The sequence below is a fragment of the Sciurus vulgaris genome (assembly GCF_902686455.1).
Source record: "Sciurus vulgaris genome assembly, chromosome: 4".
Classification (NCBI taxonomy): domain Eukaryota; kingdom Metazoa; phylum Chordata; class Mammalia; order Rodentia; family Sciuridae; genus Sciurus; species Sciurus vulgaris.
In genome coordinates, this window is record NC_136464.1 from 37453670 (window position 1) to 37475456 (window position 21787).

General features: G+C 40.7%; 1 protein-coding gene across 6 annotated transcripts in view; it reads left to right on the forward strand.

Annotated features, from left to right (window-relative positions):
- IDE (insulin degrading enzyme) overlaps window positions 1-13375 on the forward strand; it is a 91964-nt gene extending 78589 nt beyond the window's left edge. For all 6 annotated transcript variants that reach the window (XM_079137550.1, XM_079137549.1, XM_079137552.1 and 3 more), the window contains 6 exons: window positions 2136-2303; window positions 3742-4014; window positions 5302-5363; window positions 9701-9773; window positions 10457-10524; window positions 11112-13375. In XM_079137550.1, coding sequence (XP_078993676.1) covers window positions 2136-2303; window positions 3742-4014; window positions 5302-5363; window positions 9701-9773; window positions 10457-10524; window positions 11112-11207 — 740 coding nt within the window. In that variant the 3' untranslated portion in view covers window positions 11208-13375. The remainder of the gene's footprint in view (window positions 1-2135; window positions 2304-3741; window positions 4015-5301; window positions 5364-9700; window positions 9774-10456; window positions 10525-11111) is intronic.
- The last annotated feature ends 8412 nt before the right edge of the window (window positions 13376-21787 follow it).

Here is a 21787-nt window from a genome sequence, read left to right on the forward strand (position 1 = left end):
CAGACCTGTTATATTTTTATGGGTTTCCAATGAAATATTTTCACTTTCTATAAATAAATTTTATACTTCCCAGTCAATATTTTAACAGTGATATATTTAATTCCTAACTCCTCTATACTCAAGTACCAGTCAATTCTAGTATCATTCTCTTCAAAATTTTCTCCTACCTCCAATTTCACCTCCTTGGCTCTCCTACTCTATTGTGTTAGCTTTCTGTCACTGACAAAACACTCAAGATAAACAACTTATAAGAAGGGTGGGTGTATTTTGGCTCAAGTTTTGGAGATTTCAGTCATGGTCAGTTGGCCTGTTGCTTTGGGGCCTACAGTGAGGCAGCACATCACAGTGGGAGCAGGTGGTAGAGGAAGCTCTCACCTCATGGCAGTTCGAGGAAGAGGAGAATAGGGCCCCAGTATCCTCTTCCCCACCCCAGAGTAACCTAACTTCTTTACCATAGGCTGTACCTCCCAAGGTCCTACTGCTCCAGGAGCTCCACAGGCTGGGGACCAAGCCTTCCATACATGAGCTTTGGGGGCATTCAAGATCCAAATGATAGCATCCACTAACCTTTTTCTAAGACTCCTTTCCTCAAGTAACCACTGCTACTGTTAAACTCCTAGCAGTTTTTTTAACCTCTATTTGAGCTACTCAGCGCTTCTACTCTTGCATTTGGATCAAAGTGTACCACAGTCTTTTTATTAGACTATGCAGTCCTTAAAGCTGAAGTCTGTCTCTGGCTCTAAATAGCTACTAAAGTAACGGAAACATATTACCTCAGAATCTTTGTTGAATGGGACACTTTGAGTACAGCTCTGCTATTCTGCACACACAATCATCACAAAACTGGTCATCTGCTAATTTGTCCCTCAGTCACTACAAGTAGGGCAAAGAGGAAGAATCTGGATCTGTTTTTTAGAGCTGTAGCACTGGGGCTGGGAATGTTGCTCAGTGGTAGAGTGTTTACTTACCATGTGCAAGGTCCTGGGGTCATCCCAGCACAAAAAAAGAAAGAAAAGTCTATAACCTTTATCTTAAGGCAAAGTGAGGCCAACTAGAAACAAAATTTCAAAGTGAATCTTTCATAAATCTTTTCATTCTACTTCCCTCTGTCTTTTTCTTTGCACACAGCCCTATCTTTTTGGCCCCAAATTGCCTCAGTTCCTAAAATAGCCCATTTTGATACAGACACAGTTGGCACAAGTCTGTAATCTCAGGTACTCAGGAGGCTAAGGCAGGAGGATTGCAGAGTGGAGACCAACAAGGGACAACATTGCCCAACCCTGTCTCAAAATGAAATACAAGGAGTCGGGGGCATAGCTCAGTGGTAGAGTACTTGCCTAACATGTAAGAGGTCCTGTGTTCAATCCTTAGTACAAAAAAACAAAAAACAACAACAACAAAAATCTGGTTTACATCTTATTCTCAAAATGCCATGTGTTAGGAAATTATTCCAATTTAGTCAAGTAATCAGATATGAATGCCTTGAATAATCCCGCACTTAATTCTCCATGGGAAGGCACTTATAGTTTAAAAAATAAAAATTTGGGGCTGGGGTTGTGGCTTAGTGGTAGCACACTTGCCTGGCATGCATGACATCCTAGGTTTGATTCTTAGCACCACATAAAAATAAAAAAGGTATTGTGTTTACCTACAACTAATATATATATATTATATATATATTATAATATATATAATATACATTTATATATTATATTATATAATATACATATATATGACCTAAAGACTAAAAATATATTTAAAAAAATAAAATTTGCTGGGCCCAGTGGCACACATCTGTAATCCCAGCAATTTAGCAAGGCCCTAAGCAACTTAGTGAGATTTTTGTTTCAAAACAAAAAACATAAAAAGGGTAGGGGATGTGGTTCAGTGGTTAAAAAAAAAAAAAGGAAAATTTTATGCCCTGTGAAGGAGACATTTGTGATATGAATGAAAAATCTGAAAATGTAAAGGGTAGAGCTTTACAGCTCAGATTCCCCTCCCTCTGCTGATAAGAATTTAGTGCTGCCAGTTTATGATCAGAAAGTTACATATATAAATGGGCAAACCATAACATTGACTTTATTAAACCCTAAATTAGTCTTTTAACCTGTTGCTCTCTCTTCGAAACTTCCTAGGAGGATGGTTTGTTTATCAGCAGAGGAATGAAGTTCACAATAACTGTGGCATCGAGATATACTACCAAACAGACATGCAGAGCACCTCGGAGAACATGTTTCTAGAGCTTTTCTGTCAGATTATCTCTGAACCTTGCTTCAATACCCTGCGTACCAAGGAGCAGCTGGGTGAGAAGGAAGTAGGGGAATACCAGAATACTGGAGACTTCACTGGAAAACAATTGTCCTAAGAAAACATTCTGCATGTGTAGAATAACTTGGCACTGTGTATCATTCAGAGAGATTTGTGCAAACCTTGTTGACAGAGAATTCCCTTCTACAAGATGAGCAATCCAGGCTGGGGATGTAGCCCAGTGATAGAATGATTGCCATGTATGCATAGAACCCTGGGCTCTATCCCCATCACCTCGATAAAAATAAACAAATAAGCAGTCAGTACCCTGTAGACATCAAAGCAATTCTTAATGAAATGACACTGTGTTTAATTACATACATGTCAATAAAGAGAATATTTTAAGTAGAGGAGAGAGAATGCTGAGGGCAGATTCAAAATGGAAAGCAACCCTGGAAACGAGCTTGGATCACCAAACACATTCCCTGAGGGCAGGTGTTATCTCTTATTCATCACTGTATCCCAAACCTGGGACACCTAACAAGGTAACTCAGTATGTATTTGTAAAAGTTTAGGCACTGTTAAAAGTCTTAGAGATCCTGGCATATTTGATAAATGAGAAAAGAAGTTCAAGAAGGCCCTGTAATGGCAGAGAGGAACCAGTGAAAAGAGGAGTTGGGCAAGTCTCTCCAGGTACTTAGATTTTTTAAAAAAAATACCATGCTAGGAACAAGACAAATGGTTATGTTATGGATAGTCCTTCCCTTTAAAGAACACAGTCAAGTCAGGATGGCTTGCACAGGGATCTGCACAGGGATAATTATCATCCAGTGTGGTAAACATCACTATAAGAGAATTCAAACTATAAAAGCTCTGCTGAAGATAGTGACTTTCTCAGAAGTGAAGCCCAGGCACAACAAAGTTGTCAGAGGTGCAGAACAGCAGAAGGAAGCAAGAAGCCAAGAGCTCAGTTTGGAAAGTTCTTGAAGCATCATAGTGCATGGGCTCACCAGATGCCAAGGGAAGTATGACCTTCAGTTAGCCCAGACTCTACAGAGTTGTAGTCTGAGTAGAGTAGGTCCAGAAATGGGTTAACTAACAAGAAATGCAGTGGCAGAGCCAGGTTCATATGAGGAACTTAGATACTAACACAGTTAGCTGGGACAGTAGTTAGGGGTGAAAATTAGTACAGCATGTCATAGGAATGGCAGTACTTCAGCTTAGACTAGCAGAAAGTGAGGAGATGGAACGTGAGCTCAAATGGTGAATGAGCTTGCTCGTTTTGTTTTTCCCAAAGAAGAAAAAGTCATCTCTAACCTTCTAATTAGTCTTCAGGGAGCTCCTCTGCTCTGTCTTTAGAAACTGAGACTGTCTTAATATTTCTCCAAAGGTAGGGAATCTAAAATTCTAAAGTAGATTTTATTGCTTCAAAAGATTAAAAGTGACCTGAGTCTCAGATGCCAAGATCCTGACTGGTTGACGTTTATGTTTTAGGTTACATTGTCTTCAGTGGGCCCCGTCGAGCTAATGGTATACAGGGCTTGCGATTCATCATCCAGTCAGAAAAGCCACCTCACTACTTGGAAAGCAGAGTGGAAGCTTTCTTAATTACTATGGAAAAGTCCATAGAGGACATGACAGAAGAAGCCTTCCAAAAACACATTCAAGCGTTAGCAATTCGTCGACTTGACAAACCAAAGAAATTATCTGCAGAATGTGCTAAATATTGGGGGGAAATCATTTCCCAGCAATACAATTTTGACAGAGGTAAGGTAAAATTATAACCCAAATGAATTATGGCATTTAAGTATAAAATTTGAGTACATTGAGGCCATTGTACAAAATGGATTTGTGATTTGGCATGGAGTAAGGATCAGTGTACCCCTGAGACTCTGAGCACAGATACATAGGTACCTATTTCCCATAATATAAAATGGGAAACTTGTAGATTGAATTCCCTTATGGCTGGGAATGGTGGTGCACATCTGTAATCCCAGCAACTCCAGAGTCTCAGTAACATAGTGATGTGCTAAGAAATTTAGCAAGACCCTGTCTCAAAATAAAAAATAAAAAGGGCTAGGGATGTAGCTCAGTGGTAAAAACCCCCTGGATTCAATCCCAAGTACCTCCTCCCCCTCACCCCCTAAAAAAATGAATGAATTCACTTGAGCCAGGTACTGCCCTAGAGGTACAGAATTTCAGACATTTGCCTTTAGAGTTCTCCTAAGGCTTTCACAGCTTTCAGATTGGGAAGAGCTGTGCTCTCTGAAGTCCCCTGTCAGCTTCCTCTTACCTTTTCTCCAGAACAGAGGTCAACAACAGAGTGCACTAAGCCACACTAGAAGTTAGGGGAATTGAGTTGTGTTCTTATTAATAATAATATCTAGCACTTACTGAGCATTTACCATGTGCCTAACATCTTATCATTTGTCATTTTCTTGATTTTCTCATTACAACCCTATTGTGTAGTTCCCCTGGTTTCCAGATGGGGAAACTGAGGCTCGGAAAAGTTGAAGTGAGGACTGGGGATGTAGCTCAGTTGGTAGAGCACTTGTCTAGCATGCTCAACCCCCAGCACCACAAAAAAATAGAAAAGTCGAAGTGACTAACCCAAAATCCAACAGCAAATACCAGAGAGCCAGATTTATATCCAAGGCTGACCTGGTTCCTAAACCAAGGTTCTTACTTATTACACTGTATCCACATACTTTTACTTTTAAAATCTCTTCCCTTTCTACTTGTAGGAGCATATAGTCACCTAAAAATATATTCTTAGCCCGGCATGGTGGTGCCTGCCTATTATCTACCAATGTAGGGCGTTGAAGTAGGAGGATCAAAAGTTTGAGATCAGCCTTAGCAAGTTACCAAGACCCTCTTTCAAAATAAAAAGGACTGGGGATGTAGCTCAGTGGTAGAGTGCTCTTGGATTCAATCCCTAGCACAAAAATTTAAAAAGGATATTTGAGAGGCTTGGAGTGAAATGCATTGTAGTTTAGTATTTTTGATTGCTTAATATGGAAATATTAGTAAACTGTTGTTTGATTACTTTTTCAGATAATATAGAAGTTGCATATTTAAAGACACTTACCAAGGAAGACATTATCAAATTCTACAAGGTAAGTTGAATTTATTTACACTTTGACTGAAATATGTGATACGTTGTGTTACTGTTTGACATTCAGCTTGGAATTATGAAGGTGCTTTTGTGAATTTAAGAATTTTGACAAATTTTGACCTATTAGTGTTAGAAATAATAGACAATTCTTATTGAATCTGGTAGTGTCTTGCTTTTGCTCTGAATCAAAGTCTATATGACAGCTCTTCTTGGCTTCTAAATCCACCTCTCTGAATTCTTCTTTTGTCCCTTTGTTTCTACCCCACTACAAAGAACATTGCTGAGCTTGTTTGGTAGGAAGGAGGGGCAAAGAAAACAAAAAAACTGGAGAATCAGATTATTTTCCAAGCTCTGACAACTATAAATTGTTTTCAAAAATCTTATGAGCTTTAAATACCTGTGCCCACTGGGAAAGTTTATCATTAATATAAAAGAAGCATTTAAGTCTTCCCAGAACAACTTTAAGAGGTTCATATCACCTAAATTTTCCCCTCCCTAATGAAATCTTAAGAATAGCAATATTTGTATTAAGTATTTATATAATATAGCATGTCAAATAGAGAAATTCAGAATTTATGCTGCAGTGGAATTGTACTAATTTTAAATGCTACATATATTCTTTGTAATTTATGGGGACCATTACTATGTAGCATTTTCATGCCTGGAAAAAAAATAATACTGTGATTACTATAACACCTTAGAATTGTCCCTTACTAGTTTTGCCATTTTGCCTATATTGTATCTGATTCTATCAGGATGTATCCTGATTTCATCAGGAACTCAGTCCCTTTCAATGCTCACATCCCTTTAGGGAGAGATCATTTCCTTTTCAATGTCATTTTTGTAGCTGTCTGCGTAAGAATCAGTGTTTGCAGTCCTCATTAGCATGATTTTGCACAGTAAGGCCTGCTCATAATTTTCTCCTGTGTTAGGGCTTCCAATGCCCATTTAATTTTCATAGAGGAAATTGGTTCTCTTTCATCATCCACAAGTTACTTACGCCTCTTCCCCCCAAATCTGCAAAACTATAAGATTTCTGTTCTCTGTATGTAAAACAAGATTAATACAGCTGGCAATACCTTACTGATAAAAAAGAGGGAGGATGTAACACCATATACAAAAGCCAGAATTTTTAAGCAGTGAGACTTGAGCCATTTTAACAGTGGAAATAGATGGCTTTGCAGTTTATTTTCTCCCTTTGCCTTGTGTAGAGGAAGGCTTCTCTTATCTCAGCTACTCTTGCTGTTTTGTAGTAATAGCCTTTGAAAATATGTATGTATGAAACAGTGTTTTTTCACATTTTTTTATTCATGCACTGTAGTTGTACATGACGATGGGATGTTACATATTCATACATGCACACAATATAGTAATATAATTTGTTTAATATCATGCCCTAGCACTTCTCCCCACCTTCCGCCTCTGGTCCCTTTTCTTTACTGATCTCCTTTTGGTTTTCATGAGATTTCCCCTGAACACACACCTTTCTTTTTCCTCTCTAGCTTCCACATATGAGAGAAAACATGGGACCCTTGACCTACTGAGTTTGACTTATTTCACTTAACATAATGTTCTCAAGTTTCATCTATTTTCCTACAATAACATATCTTATTCTTCTTTATGGCTAAATAAAACTCCATTGTGTATGTTTGCCACATTTTCTTTTTCCATTTTTCTGTCGATGGACTAGGCTGGTTCTATAGTTTGACTTTTGTGAATGTTGTTGCTGTAAACATGGGTATGCATGCATCACTATAATATGATTCTTTAGGAAAATACTGAGGCGTGGCTTAGCTGGGTCATATGCTGGTTCCATATGTAATCGTCCTTCTGTTTTTTTTGGACACAGTACCTTTATTTTGGACACAGTACTTTATGTGGTGCTGAAGATTGAACCCAGAGCCTCTCACACATCCTAAGCAAGCGCTGTACCACTGAGCTACAACCCCAGCCCCATGCCTAATCTTTTGAGGAACCTCCATGCTGCTTTCCATAGTGGTTGTATTAATCTACAGTCCCACCACAGTATGAAAGTGGTCCTTTTTCTCCACATCCTCTCCAGCGTTTATTATTTGTATTCTTAATGACTGCTATTCTGACCGGCATGAAATGAAATCTCGGTATAGTTTTGATTTGCATTTCCCTAATTGCTAATGATGTTGAACATTTTTTCATGTTTGTCAGCCATTTGTATGTCTTCTTTTGAGAAGTGTTTGTTCAATTCATTTGCCCATTTATTAATTGGTTTATTTGATTTTGTTGGTGTAAAGTTTTTTAAATTCTTTATGTATTCTAGGTATTAATCCTCTATCAAAAAAAAGTAGCTAGCAAAGATTTTCTCCCATTCTGAAGGTTCTCTCTTCATATTCCTAATTGTTTCCTTTGCTGTACAGAAGGTCTTTTTTTTTTTTTTTTTGGTGCTGGGGATTGAACCCAGGGCCTTGTGCTTGCAACGCAGGCACTCTACCAACGGAGCTATCTCCCTAGCCCTGTACAGAAGATCTTTAATTTGATGCCATCCCATGTATTAACTTGGCATTATTTCCTGAGCTTTAGGGATCCTGGAACAAAGTTTTTGATCTAAAATATAACTCCAGGTGGTCTTCATGTACATGAAGAGAGAGCTACAATAGGATAGTGAGGAGCAGAGGACTGGGTATAGGATGTGTTTCTTACCAGACAGCTCGATAGTTTCAAGTGCTCTCTTAGGTCTGCTAATTCTGCTCAGTCATCTTATCTTCTCCTGAAGTTCTTTTATCTGTAGGGCAGCAACAGGAACATGTGGGACCTCTGAACACATATCCAGACCTCTGCCCCAACACCAACTGGTAGTTGTGTGACCTCAGCCAGGTTACTTAAGCTCTGAAACCCGTTTCCTTATCTACAAAGTAGAATTGATTAGAGTAATATAGGAATGAGGTATATAAAGTGTTTGGTACTTAGTAATATTTAATAAATAGTGTTGGAGGTTTTGGTGCTATAAATCAGTATGTGTTTTACTTTTTGATGTTACAAAATAAATTTTAGTAGTACTTATTTGCCACTTAAGACCTTCTCGTTATGTGAGGATAGGTATTTATCCTCAGTTACCTGCAAGAGAAGGTTATCACATTCTGCACTTGGTTTCTTAGCTACTCATCTTTTTCTTCTTTTCTTTTCTTTTTTTTTTTTTTTTTTTTGGTTCCATGGATTGAACTCTGGGGCACTCAACCACTGACCACATCCCCAGCCCTATTTCATATTTAGAGGTAGGGTCTCACTGTTGCTGAGGCTGGCTTTGAACTTGTGATTCTCCTGCCTCAGCTTCCCAAGCCACTGGTTCACATACTCATCTTGGTTCAGATACTCATCTTAAGTTATTATTAGTTAGGGTTGTTCATAAAAGATGATGTCCTAATCTAACTTGCTTAAGCTAAATCTAGAGTAGTGTCTCCCCAGCTGTGCTCCAGCTGGTATTCTACAAGATATTAATAGAAGCATCTAGGAAAAAACATTTCTTAGGACTGGGATGTGTCTCAGTGGTAGAGTGCTTACCTACAATGTGTAAGGCCCTGGGTTTAATCCCCAGCACTTCTAAAAGAGAAAAGGAAAGAAAGACGTTCTCAGATGAAGTATTACATATTACTGGAGGTAGGCTGCCTGGGCTAAGACCTTAAAAGAGGCTGGAGAGGTCAGAGCAGGCCTGTGGGGTCATCTGAGCCATCCTGTCAGCAGAGGGCAGGGGCAACCATGGTCAGGCTTGCTGTGAAACATCAGCAGGGCTTCCTTAGTAGCCACACAGGACAGGACCATGCTTATAATAACTGCCCCATAAATAACTGTTGGATGAATTTGGCTTACCCAGTGATCTCTCCCATCTGAGGATGTGAAATATCACACCTGGCTAAGGCATCAGAGGAAGCTTATCACCCCACCACATCCCCAGCCTTTTTTTTTTGGGGGGGGGGGGGGCAGGGCTAGAGGGGCTGGGGATTGAACTCAGGGGCATTTTACCACTGATCTATATCACCTGCCCTTTTTATTTTTTATTTTGAGACAGGACCTTACTGAGTTGCTGAGACTGGTCTTGAACTTGATATCCCCCTGTCTCAGCCTCCCAAGTCACTGGGAGGACAGGCAGTGTCATCAGGCGTGGCATTTCAATCCCTTTTTTTTTTTTTTTTTTTAATTGAGATGGGGTCCTGCTGAGTTGCCCAAGCTGGCCTTGAATTTGTGATCCTCCTGCCTCAGCTTCCTGAAGTCACTATAGTTACAGGTGTAGGCCACCATGCCCAGCAGCACTTCATCACAATTTGTACCCCTTTGGAAAAGGATGACCTTGCTTTTCTTTCTGCCTAGGAAATGTTAGCAGTAGATGCCCCAAGGAGACATAAGGTATCCGTCCATGTTCTTGCCAGGGAAATGGATTCTTGTAAGTATTAAATATTGATTTTTTTTTAAGTCTGTTTTAGGCTCATGTTGAATCATATGATGGCTGTCCCTAGCAGTAGCCATATGCCTTATAGAGCATCAGAAAGTAGACAGGTAGACAAAAGGAAATGGAGACAGAGTCTGCTCTATTGAAGCAAAAGTAAGAGGGAAGGGGAATTGAAGCTGTGAAGGAGAACCAGCACCAGGTAACAGTACCAAGGTCGCCACAGCCTCACAAGAAAACACAGCTGAGTGCTGATGGGTTGACCTCCAAGAGGCATCATGGTATCACTGTGTGTTGAGGAAGACTCAGCAATTTACTTCCTTGTCTTCTCCTCTTACTGTATGGCCATTAACCCTCCTGACCCTCTGGGTTTTACTGCATCCTTCTGGGTGGGTGGAGCCTCAGTCCAGTCACATCAAACCTGAGTGTTAAGCTGCTGCAGCCAAGGCTTTATGACCTAAGTAACATCATTAGCCATCATTGAGGACACTGAGGTAGAAGGCAAGATAAACAGTCAGTTACTTGGAAGCAGGCAGCCTGAGAGAATCTGAGATGTACATGAGTTGGACCTGGTACAGTTTTTTTTAATGAACTAAATCTGGCTTAGATTTTTTGCCAGATTTGCTCTTGTGTGCAAGTATGAGTAAATGCAAAGCATTAAACCTTTCATTTTCTTATAGGTCCTGTTGTTGGAGAGTTCCCATGTCAAAATGATATAAATTTATCACAAGCACCAGCCTTGCCACAAGTAAGAAACATTATGTTAGGTTGCACTGTCAAAGGACTTAGAAAGAGCTTATTCTTCAGGACACATTAGACCTAGAGGTCTCAAGTCACCAGGTGTTTGAGCTTCTACTCTAGTTCCCCTCCACTGTCTGGTCACTCTGCCTTCTGCCCTTGTTTCCCTTTGCCTCTTGTTTGAACAGTTTTATCACTTTGCATTGAGTCATCTCTGGTCACATAATGTCCTCAGCATTGACTATCAGAGTGAGACCTCTTGGTCCTTCCCACAGTGCCTCTGTGGCAAATGACAGTATGAGCAGGCCCTTGCTAGATGGGCACACAAGCTTCTGCTCTGCTGAAGCCCTGGTGCTCAGCCCCTGGTGAGCCAGCCTTTATATGCCCAGATGAACGCCAAGAGTCTGCCTGCTGGCCCAGAGCCCCACTAATGACACTCACCATAGGTTCACATAAACAAATCTGTAACCCCCTGCCCCTTCTGATTTAAAAAAAAAAGTCAGCAGATCACAATCTATGGCGTATCCCCTTGTATGGTGTACTCTTCAGTCTATTTTTAAATTAAACAGACTAAAAGGAAACTTTTTTTCTTTGCAGCCTGAAGTGATTCAGAACATGACTGAGTTCAAGCGTGGTTTGCCGCTATTTCCTCTTGTGAAACCACATATTAACTTCATGGCTGCAAAACTCTGAAGATTCCCATTCACTGGTGGGAAAGCACAAGTGGATGTATTCCTGAGTCTTCCAGAGCCTAGGAAAACAGTCTTGTCCACTTTAGTAGGTTCACTATCAGAGACACAAACAGAAAAAAAAAAAAGTCGTCGAATGTCATTATGTAGAAATATTAAAAATCCAAAGTAATTAAATTACAAAGTCTTAGAGATGTAGAATATTTTTAAAATACATGCCTCAGATATTTTAAATTTTTTTCTTTTCATTACTAAGAGAAATTTCCCTTATATAACTGCTTAAAATGATGAATGATATTCCTATAGAATCTTTCTTCCCTATTCTGTAAAATAGTCACTTGTCTGGAGAAAATAAAAGTTAGCTTTTTTGTAAAAGCCTCCTAGGTTGTCATAGAAGGCTTTAAGACATTTAAAAAGGCATACCTTTTTAAAAATTGATCTTCAAATTTGCTTTCTACTTGATGGTTTCATGTAAATCAATGGAGAACATTATATTTGGCAGATAATGCACAAAGCAATGTCATTTTCTTTTATTAGTGAAATTGCTGGTTATATAAGGCATGGTTTTAATCTTTTTATAAAATTTGAACATGTTTTTTATTCCAACTAGCAAAATGCTGGAAAAATTTAGAATACCCTACTTATTCACAGTGCTAGAAATACAGATTTACTCTACATCAATTTTGTCCCAAACTGAATTTCTCAGGATTACTGTGTTTTGTTTCTGATTGAATTATATTGCCATTCTTGTTCATAGTTGGTTTGCAGTGTTCTATCAGTTTTACCATTTCTCATCAACATGTTGCTGTATTTACTTAACAAGTACAAATAGTGTCAACTTCAGATCCTACTGAGTGTGTGACATGCTTTTCCAACATCAACTATTGTTACCACCCTTAACTTTTTAGTACAGTGAAATTGCAATCAGTGTGTGAACCAAAATATTTTGCCCCTTTTTGAATTTAAAAGGCAGCAAATACAAAGCCTCGTTTTTGGAGATATGCGTTCTTAAGTAGCAAGTTCCATCATAAGATTAAATCCCTTGTTAATACCAGTCTGATCTTGCCTTAAGTGTTATTTTTTTTAATATATAAATATAAACATACACACAGATGACTGGAGTAGACTTTTAAAAATATTTTTTTCATGAGATACTATTTTAGGTGAAGTTGTTACTATAGATTTAACAGCTGTTTTGAAATATTTATTATTATTAAAACTTGCTTCAAGAGAAATTGTGAATATATTTCCACATACAGGCACTAGTAACAGTAAGTGGTCCTATTGTCCTCTAACTCAGGCAAAGTAAAGAATGGCATTTTCAAATGACTTCCCCATATGACTTGATTTGCCAGGACTTCTTTCTGTGGAGTCATGTCTTTTCACATCTTAGCTTTTTGCATTTTCCAAATTATCTCAATTTGGGGCAAGAATAATACTAGTCACAACTGAGGAGGCTGCTTTCAAAAGCGGGGCTCCATTTCTATTGTCAGGTCAATGTGGTGCTGTAACTGTCTTTTTATCTCTAACTTCAAGAGCCTCCTTGTGTGAAGCTTGGTCCATCAGAAGGTGTATGAAATCATCACTTCCTTCTGATCTTATGCATTAGTAGACTATGCAGCTTTTCATCAAACTGCAAATATATATAAGACGAATCTAAAATTAGTCCTGAGTGTTTAAATCCATCACTGTAAAAGTAAATGAAAATCCACCTACCTTTTCTGTGGAAAATTATGTGCTACTGAGTAACTTTTAGCTCTTTTTAAAAAAAATGGGTAAAATTTTCAAGTGTCATTTGAATGAGGAGAAGCACTCGAGATCTGAAAGCAATTCCTTGTAGTCTTCCATGAACCTGCACTTGTTCAGTGTGCTCCAGCGTTTTCTGGTTTCCAAATTGGATCTAGAACTACTGTTGGGTCACTCAGGCATACTAATGGATTCATTTAAATGGGTCCCAGGTGCAGTCCATGAGCAATAACAGACTACCCCAGATACTTCTATTTACTCAGTACTTAGCAGATGAGATTTATGAGACACATTAATTTATTAGTTACTGGGGACTTTTTTTAAGGCTTGTTTTTGACTAGTTGATGTGAAAGAGCATGTGACATAGCCAGTATGATAGAGTCCTAGGGTTATCCTGTTTACAATAAATTGGCTGAATTAAAACTCTGGAGTTTGCACTTGTATTATTTTTATAAGTTTTAGTGAAATGAATCCTAGTAACCAATCCTCAGTCTACTTTTCAGCTTCCCAGTTTGACCAGGTTCCTTGCTTTCATTATTCCTAATGCAGAGAGCAGTTAATTCATATATAAAGTGTTTCTGGGAAACAATGATTTGCTGAAATAAATGACTTGATTTCCCATTTTTTTCCCAAAATATTTATTAAGCAACTACTATCTATCAGGTTAAAGTTAATATTCATTTTGACATAGAGAATGGAACAAGAAAAGTCTGTGCCCTCATGGAGTTTACAGTATAGTGGGGATAGCAAATATAAAAGCAGGCAGTCATGGACCTAAAGAAAGTGGGCCAAGAAGATGTGGCATGAGCTTGGGTGGCAGGAAGGGCTTCTCTCTGTTGTGGAATGACAGCAAGGAGCTAGTCGAAAAGGAAAAAAAAAATCCTGTATATCTTTTTCCCGTCTCCCCTTGCTTCATGGCCTGATCCAAAAATGTCTCAAAGGAAACAAAGTCCAAAAGAGTAAAACTCTTGCCTTTATTATCAAGGCTTCCAGAGACAGGGTAGACTGCAGAGGGGACTGCCATAGGAAGGATCTAGATGGGCCCTTCCCTCCTGGGCATGGTGTGGGACTTCCTGTGGCCAGGGGCAGAGATCTCACTGATCTGCCTTTTGGGAAACCTGACCCCTGCACCATCTCTGTCACTCAAGTATCCCTATAATCTCAGGCCAGACCAGAAGCCAGGGCTGAGTCAGCAGGGTGTGTGGGGATGCCCAGTCCTCGGGTTGCCTGGCACCCCAGGAGTGCTGGCTTAAGGGTGAGGCCTCTTGAGCATCCTTTCTGATTTGTAGACCAGGTCTTCGAGGACAACAAGGGTGGACCTGGTTCTCAGGATTACAGATATTGTGACAACACCAAAGAGAGGCTGACCCCCATCCCAGCAGGTTGGAGGACACATTAGGAAGACATGAGAATGGACTTCCTAGGAGCAGGGTGGGGAGTGGGGGAACCTTGTGCACAGTAAGATGCTTAGATTAGGTGGGGGTTCCAGGAGGTGCTGGGGTCACTTCTTGACACAGTCTGGTGCATCCAGGGCAGCAGTGTTGGGGGAAGCTGTGATCAGGTAAATGTTGCTGATTAGGAATTTGACCAGTGTGATGGGGATGTTGACCCAGAAGCCCATTCAGAAAAGCCCCACGGAGCTGGAGCCAACTGTTGGTCCTTTAGAGAAATTAGACAGGTACAGGAGGCAGTAGAAGAGCTCACTTCCAGCACACAGGGTGAACAGCAGGCCTGGAGGTATAGTAGATCTGAAGCAGTGGATTCCCTGACAGGTCAATCATCTTGTGACTCACTGTCTCCAACCACAGCCAGTGACTGGCCACATCCCAGTTCATGCTGAGCTGTAAGAGAAGGGTGGCTCAAGGGTACAGCAGGGCCAGGTCGACCAACAGACACTTGGTGGAACAGCATGTCCAACATGGCCCCAAACCAGGTTCCTAGATTAAGGACTCTGAGCAGTGAGTCCTTCAAAAGCTCCAGAAGTCTGCTGAACAGGTAGAAGGAGGAGACCATGAGGAGCTGTAGGGCATGAAGTAGAAGCAGTGATGGTGAAGGCTGACCAGACGTAACAGATTAGGTTAGGCACAGAAAGGAAGATATTTTTGCTTGGCATCGTGGTAGTCCGCTTGCTGTCCTGGGCCACTCAGGAGGTGCCAACACTGTCCAGGCCCTGCCTGCGTGCCTTCACTCTCTGGGCCTGGCACCTCGGCCACGCCACTTCACCCTGGTGCCTGGTCCTAGATGTCAAAGCTCAAAGTCAGCAAGAGCATGGACCAACCCATGTGCTCTGGGTGGTAGGGTACCTGCAGCCGTCCCTGCTGCTCCAGCTGTGCTCTGCTTCCAAATTGAAGAAAGGAGGAAAAACCAATTTCACACTCTTAGGAATAGATCTCTTTTGTAAAATAGGAACCTCCATATTTGAGACTGTAAGTATTGTCACTGACCTGAAACCAGAAAATTGTGGCTCCTGGCGTTACAAGGGAAGAAAATAACAAAATATCTCTCCTTTACAGTTAGTCTTTACATCTTCTTGCCACATCTCCAGCTGCAGGTTAGGCAGATCTCTTATCCAGTCATGGTCTCTGACCCCCTGTCAGTATAATCCTCATGTGTGACCAGCTGGCTTAGTTAGGCATTTCAAGAGGAAGTCTGCTCATTCTTCAGTTTTCAGCCTAGGACTTCTGTTCAGCCCATACAGGCAGCATTGTGCTTGGGGGTGCTATGGAGGCCCAGAGCAACCCAGGATTTTATGACTTAGGGCTGTCTTCCTCTCACACCATCAAGTTCCTTTATCATCTTCTGTACCTTTTAAAATTATAAATTCAAACATCCATTTAGATCTTTAGACTCCAGGTCTTATTGATCCATATGATTACCTATAATAATAGCTTCCAAGTCCATTAATATACTTATGAAACAAGAAGGGCAGTTATTTTTTTTTCTTTTTTTTTTTTTAAGTATCCTGCAAATTTTAATTTCTAAACAAGTAAATTTCAATTTCCATAAGCCACTGAAGCCTAAAACTACTGGACTTCTTTCTTATTATTAAAGTGGAAAATGTCCTGGAGGCCAAAGTGAGATGACCACTGTGGGTTATACCCAGCTGTGACTTAAGGCATTTCTTGCTCTGACCCAGTTAGAGAATTTCAAACATCACCTATACCAGGCCCTGGCAGCAGCTGATTTTTTGTCCATAAGCACAGGGAGTTTATGTGGGTGACCTGTTGAACACATGTGTAGCTACCTCATTTGGTGGTTCTGGTTTTGGTCTTTGGATACTTGTTTTTGAACTTAGGGTTTTGTTTTTTGTTGTTTGTTGTTTTGGATTGTTGGATTTAATTTTTGTTGCTGGGGACTGAACCCAGTGGTACTTAACCACTGACCCACATCCTCAGGCTTTTTTATTTTTTATTTTGAGACAGAGTCTCACTAAGTTGCTAAGGGCCTCACTAAAGTGGCTTTGAACTTGTGATCCTCCTGTCTCAGCTCCTAAGTAGCGGGAATTATATGCATGCACCACCACACCTGGCTGTTTTTGTTTTTGATTTTGATTTTTTGTTTTGTTTTAGTTAGCATCCTTAGTACTGCTGCTAAAATCTATAATGAGAGTAGTCTGAGTAGTAAGGTTATTACAGTGTGGCAGGGCCTTTCAATCAACGCCTCCTAAAAAGTGTCCTCATGGACCATTATAGGGTCCTGAGGGACATCAGGCAGGGCAACTTTGTTCAGGTGAAATTGGCCCACCATCTCCTTATGGGAACTGAGGTGGCTGTGAAAATCCTGCCAAAGATAAAGCAGAACTTCCCCTGCATTATATCCAAACTGGGAACACCCAAATGTGATTCAGCTGTTTCAAGTTATTGAAACCATTGAAAATATCTCCCTTGTGTGATGGAGCATGCAGGTGGGCAACCTCTCCACCACATCCTGGAGGCTGGTGTCATGCAGGAGGAGGAGGCCCAGAGAGTGTCCAGAGAGATTACATGAGCTGCGAGCTACTGCCACAAGAAGGGTGTCATGCACAGAGATATGAAGCTGGAGAGGATCCTCATGGATGCCAGGGGGAACATCAAGCTCATTGACTTCAGTGTAGGCAGAAGCTGGACGGGATCTGGCGAACTCTCTGGTACTGTGCCCCAGTGGTAAGAATACGTCAGCCCTGCAGTGACGTCTGGAGCCTGGATGTTATTCTGTACATCATGGTCACAGGTTGTCACCCATTTAACAGAGCCACCTTATCTCAACTGAAGGAGCAAGTCCTGCACACAGGTATGACATTTCCTCTCATGTTTCCACTGACGTGCAATGCCTCATCAAATAGTAACCGTGGACCCCACACAGAGGCCTACAGTAGACCAATCATGGGTCACCTGTGCCAAGCCAGGGTGAGGAATTCTAGTGAGTTATTCTAGTGAGCCACTCCCCAACCACCTGGACCCCACAACAATGATGATCATCTTTGATGTGGGTTTCCACCCATTCAGTACCTGGGTACTTTTGGTAAATAGAAAAGTTGATGAGGTAATGGCTATATACCTGCTACTCTAGCTCCAGGTAATCCAGTGGGCAGACTGGGTTAAGGTAAGCCTGGGCATCCACAAGTTTGGCCTTGCCCACACCCCACAGATCCTTCTACTTTCCCTCTCTGCCCAAAGGGAGCGCCAGTGAGTCTGCCCTCCTTGCCTTCCCTTCTTGTACTTTGAGCATCTGCTGCCTGAGGAGGCCAACCAGTCAGGGCAGAAGGGAGCAGAAGAGCCAACCTGCCTGCATGTAGAGACCCCCACTCACAGTATAGCCCCCGAGCATGTCCTTCTGCCCCCAACACCCAGCTCATTAATTGTCAGTGAGTGGGATACAGAGAACGGCAAGTCCTCCCTGTGGGCAGATGAAAACTCTCTTCACTTGGCAACCCTATGGTGGGTATGTTGTACCCATGACAACAGCAAGAACTGAAAGGGAGTGACTAAGAGGATTGCCTGCATTCAGTGAATATGTTGCTGAGTGCCATCTTGCTGTGGATCAGCCTGAAAGACAGACCCTAGATTCAGGGGGAAAAAAAAAAAAAAAACTGTTTCTGTTGAAAGTGGACAGCTAGACAAAGGGAGAAACCAGACAGCCAGAGAACCTAGTACTCTGAAGATCCTGACATCATGGCATGGGTGTTGGCCAGGAGTGGATCAAACAGCTGCAGAAGGATGGTGAGCAAACTGCCTCAGGCTTCTCCACCTGGATTCCAATAGGGAGAGCAACTGGAGCTACATGGAGACCCTGGTGGCAGGGGGCATCTGTCCCCACCAGGCAGTTTCTTTTCCATCTACATGTAACTTCATCTTTTTCACATGCATCACCTGTCTTGATCCTCCCAACCTTTGCCTGTTTTGGACAGCAGAGGACCAGATCTCATAGTCTGTGTTCCTCCCCCACCCACCACCCACTCTTGTTTCCACTTGCTAGGTTAAATTATCACCACTGCCTGCAGGATTGCCCAACCTGTTGAGATTAATCCAGCTCCACACATCCTAGCCTGCTAAGGCCTTAAATCCAGTTAAACTCTTCCTATTGCCCCTGGAGTAACAGAAAGCATCTAGGATCTTTCTAGAAATTCAGAAGAAGCTGGGCATCCTGATACACTCCTGGAATCCCAGCAACTCAGGGAACTGAGACAGGAGAATTCCAAGTTCAAGGCCAGACTTAGGAATTTAGCATGACCCTAAGAAACTTGGTCAGACCTTGTTTCAGAATAAAAAATAAAAGGACTAGGAACGTGGCTCAGTGGTTAAATGCCTCTGGGTTCAACCCCTGTGTTATGATTTGGATAGGTGTCCCCCAAAATCTTATGTGTGAGAATGCAGGAATGTTTGAAGGTGAAACGATTGCATTATGAAAACTTTAACCCAGTCAGTGGATTAATCCCCTGAGAGGGATTAACTGAGAAAACTAGGCTGGTGAATGTGGCTAGGGGAGGAGTGTCACTGGGGGTATGCCTTTGAGATATATATTTTATTTTATTTTATCTGGTGAGTAGAGTCTGTCTCTCTCTCTGCTTCCTGGTGTGATGTCTTGAGCTGCTTTCCTCTACCACACTCTTCCTCCATGATGTTCTACCTCACCTGTACCTCTGAGGAATGGATTTGGCCATCTATGGACTGAGACCTTGAAACCATGAGCCCCCAAATAAACTCTTCCTCCTTAAAATTGTTCTTATGAGTCTTTTGGTCACAGAAATTAAAAATCTGACTAAAACACACTAGGACCAAAAAGAAAAAAGAAAAAGAAAGAAAAGAAAAATAAGTAGGGAATGTAGCTAAGTGCTAAAGTACCCCTGAGTTTATTCCTCAGTACCAAAAAAAGAAAGAAATTTGGAAAAGAAGTGTGATAAAAATGAAGCTCCCCTGTGACTCCATCCAGAGACATTGTATTCACAGTGCTTTGTAGTCTTTTTCTTATGCACCTAGAAAGAGATCGAACACTCAGTGTTGTGACTTTTACCCTTAGTAACCTATCTGGAGTGTATATTTCCACATAAATGCTCTTGTAAAGAATGATTTTTGTTATTTGCTGTTTGACACCATATTATATTGCCGTTCATTTATCAAATCCTTTTTAGGTTTCCTCAAGCTTTGATCTATGATAAACTTTCTCTTTGTTGGGGCGGGTACCAGGGATTGAACTCAGGGGCACTCAACCACTGAGCCACACCCTAGTCCTCTTTTGTATTTTATTTAGAGACAGGGTCTCACTGAGTTGCTTAGTGTCTCGCCATTGCTGATGTTGGCTTTGACCTCCTGATTCTCCTGCCTCAGCTTCCTGGGTTGCTGGGATTACAGGTGTGCACCACCATGCCCAGCAATAAAACTTTCTTGTGCAGAGTATGTATGTGATTTTTTTTTCCTGAGTATTTCTTTATATTGTTAGGTTATGGAATATGAATGTATTATTTAACTTCATTTTTAAAAAATAGTTTTAGATGTTGATAGATCTTTATTTTATTCATTTATTTATATGTGGTGCTGAGAATCAAACCCAGTGCCTCACACATGCTAGACAAGTGCTCTACCACTGAGCCACAACCCCAACCCCTTAACTTCATTTTTAAATTTTAAATCTGTAGGAAAAAAAGTTGTTCAAACAGTACAATGAATTCTCATATATACCTCACCCTGTATTCACCGATTTTATATGTGTTTCACATCCTTTTTTCCTTCTCTGTCCTATCTGAATATACGTGAATATTTTTTATTTTTAAACACTTTTTTAATTTATTTTTTTGTCCAAGTGTTTGAACCCAGGAGCACCTTAACACCAAGCTATATCCCTAGCCCTTTTTATTTTTTGAGACAGGTTCTCGCTGAGTTGCTTAAGGCCTCACTAAGTTGCTGAGGCTGGCCTTGAACTTGTGATCCTCCTGCCTCAGCCTCCCAAGTGACTGGAATTACAGGCATGTGCCACCACACCCAGCTTTGTTTTTAATTTAATTTTATTTTTGCTAAGCCATTTGAGATTGTTAGATATCATGATTTCTTACCCCTAAATCACTTATAACAAAATCAAGTAGGTGGGAAGGAATTCAGCATTACCCTTTGTTATGAACAACAATATACCAGTAAATTTAGCAATTTAGATGAGATGGATATTTTCCTTGAAAGACACAAATTACCAAAACAGTCATGAAAAGAAATAGAAGATCTGACTATTCCAGTACCTATTAAAGAAACTAGATTCATAATTTAAATTTCCAACAAAGAAAATTCCAACAATAGATGGCTTCACTGGTGAGTTCTACCAAATAAATTATACCAACCTTTTTTGAATTGTTTCTTTTTAGTTACAGTAATTATACCAATCTTACATAACAATTTAGGATATAGCAAAGGGAACCATCCCATTCTTATGAAACTAGCATTACCCTTCTATCAGGCAAAGATATTTCAAGAAAAGAAAGCTCTAAACCTATTACTCTTAAAAACAGAGTCCCAAAAGTCCTGAACAAATATTAGCAATTTGAGGGCTGGGGTTGTGACTCAGCAGTAAAGTACTTGCCTACCACATGTGAGGCACTGGGTTCAATCCTCAGCACCACATGAAAATAAGTAAATAAAGGTATTGTGTCCATCTACAACTAAAAAAAAAAAATTTTAAATAGCAATTCGAATGCAGCAATATATGAAAATTCATTTTTTGTTTGTTTTTTCCCATACTGGGGATTGAACCCAGGAGTGCCTATACTGAGCTACACCCTCAATGCTTCTTCATTTTGAGATAGTGTCTTACTAAATTGCTAAGGCTGGCCTCAAACTTGAGATCCTCCTGCCTAAGCCTCCCACATTGGTGAGATCAGGTGTACACCACTGTGCCCAGCAAAGTAGTTTTTTATACAGTTGATTTTCAAATATACCAACTTTTCATGATGACCAAGGGGTGGAGGGGCTTCATGAATGTGATTAATATAATATTGAAAATAAACTGGGCATGTAGCACATGCCTACAATCCCAGCTATTCAGGAAACTGAGGCAGGAGGATTGAAAGTGAGGCCAGCCTAGGCAACATAATGAGACATTGTCTCAAAATAAATAGAAAGAGCTTGAAATACAGCTCAGTGGTAAAATACTCCTGGATTCAACCCCCCCCCCCCAAAAAAAAATTAAGACCCTCTTACCTCAGTCTCTCAAGTCTCTGGGATTATAGGCATGTGTCACCATGCTTGGATCTGCACAAGAATACTCCTATCCAAACTTGCATTCGAGGTCCTAGTCAGTGCAGCAAAGCAAACTAATGGGAAAGAATGGTCAGGTGGTGTGGTGCACACCTGTCATCTCAGCTACTCAGGAGACTGAGGC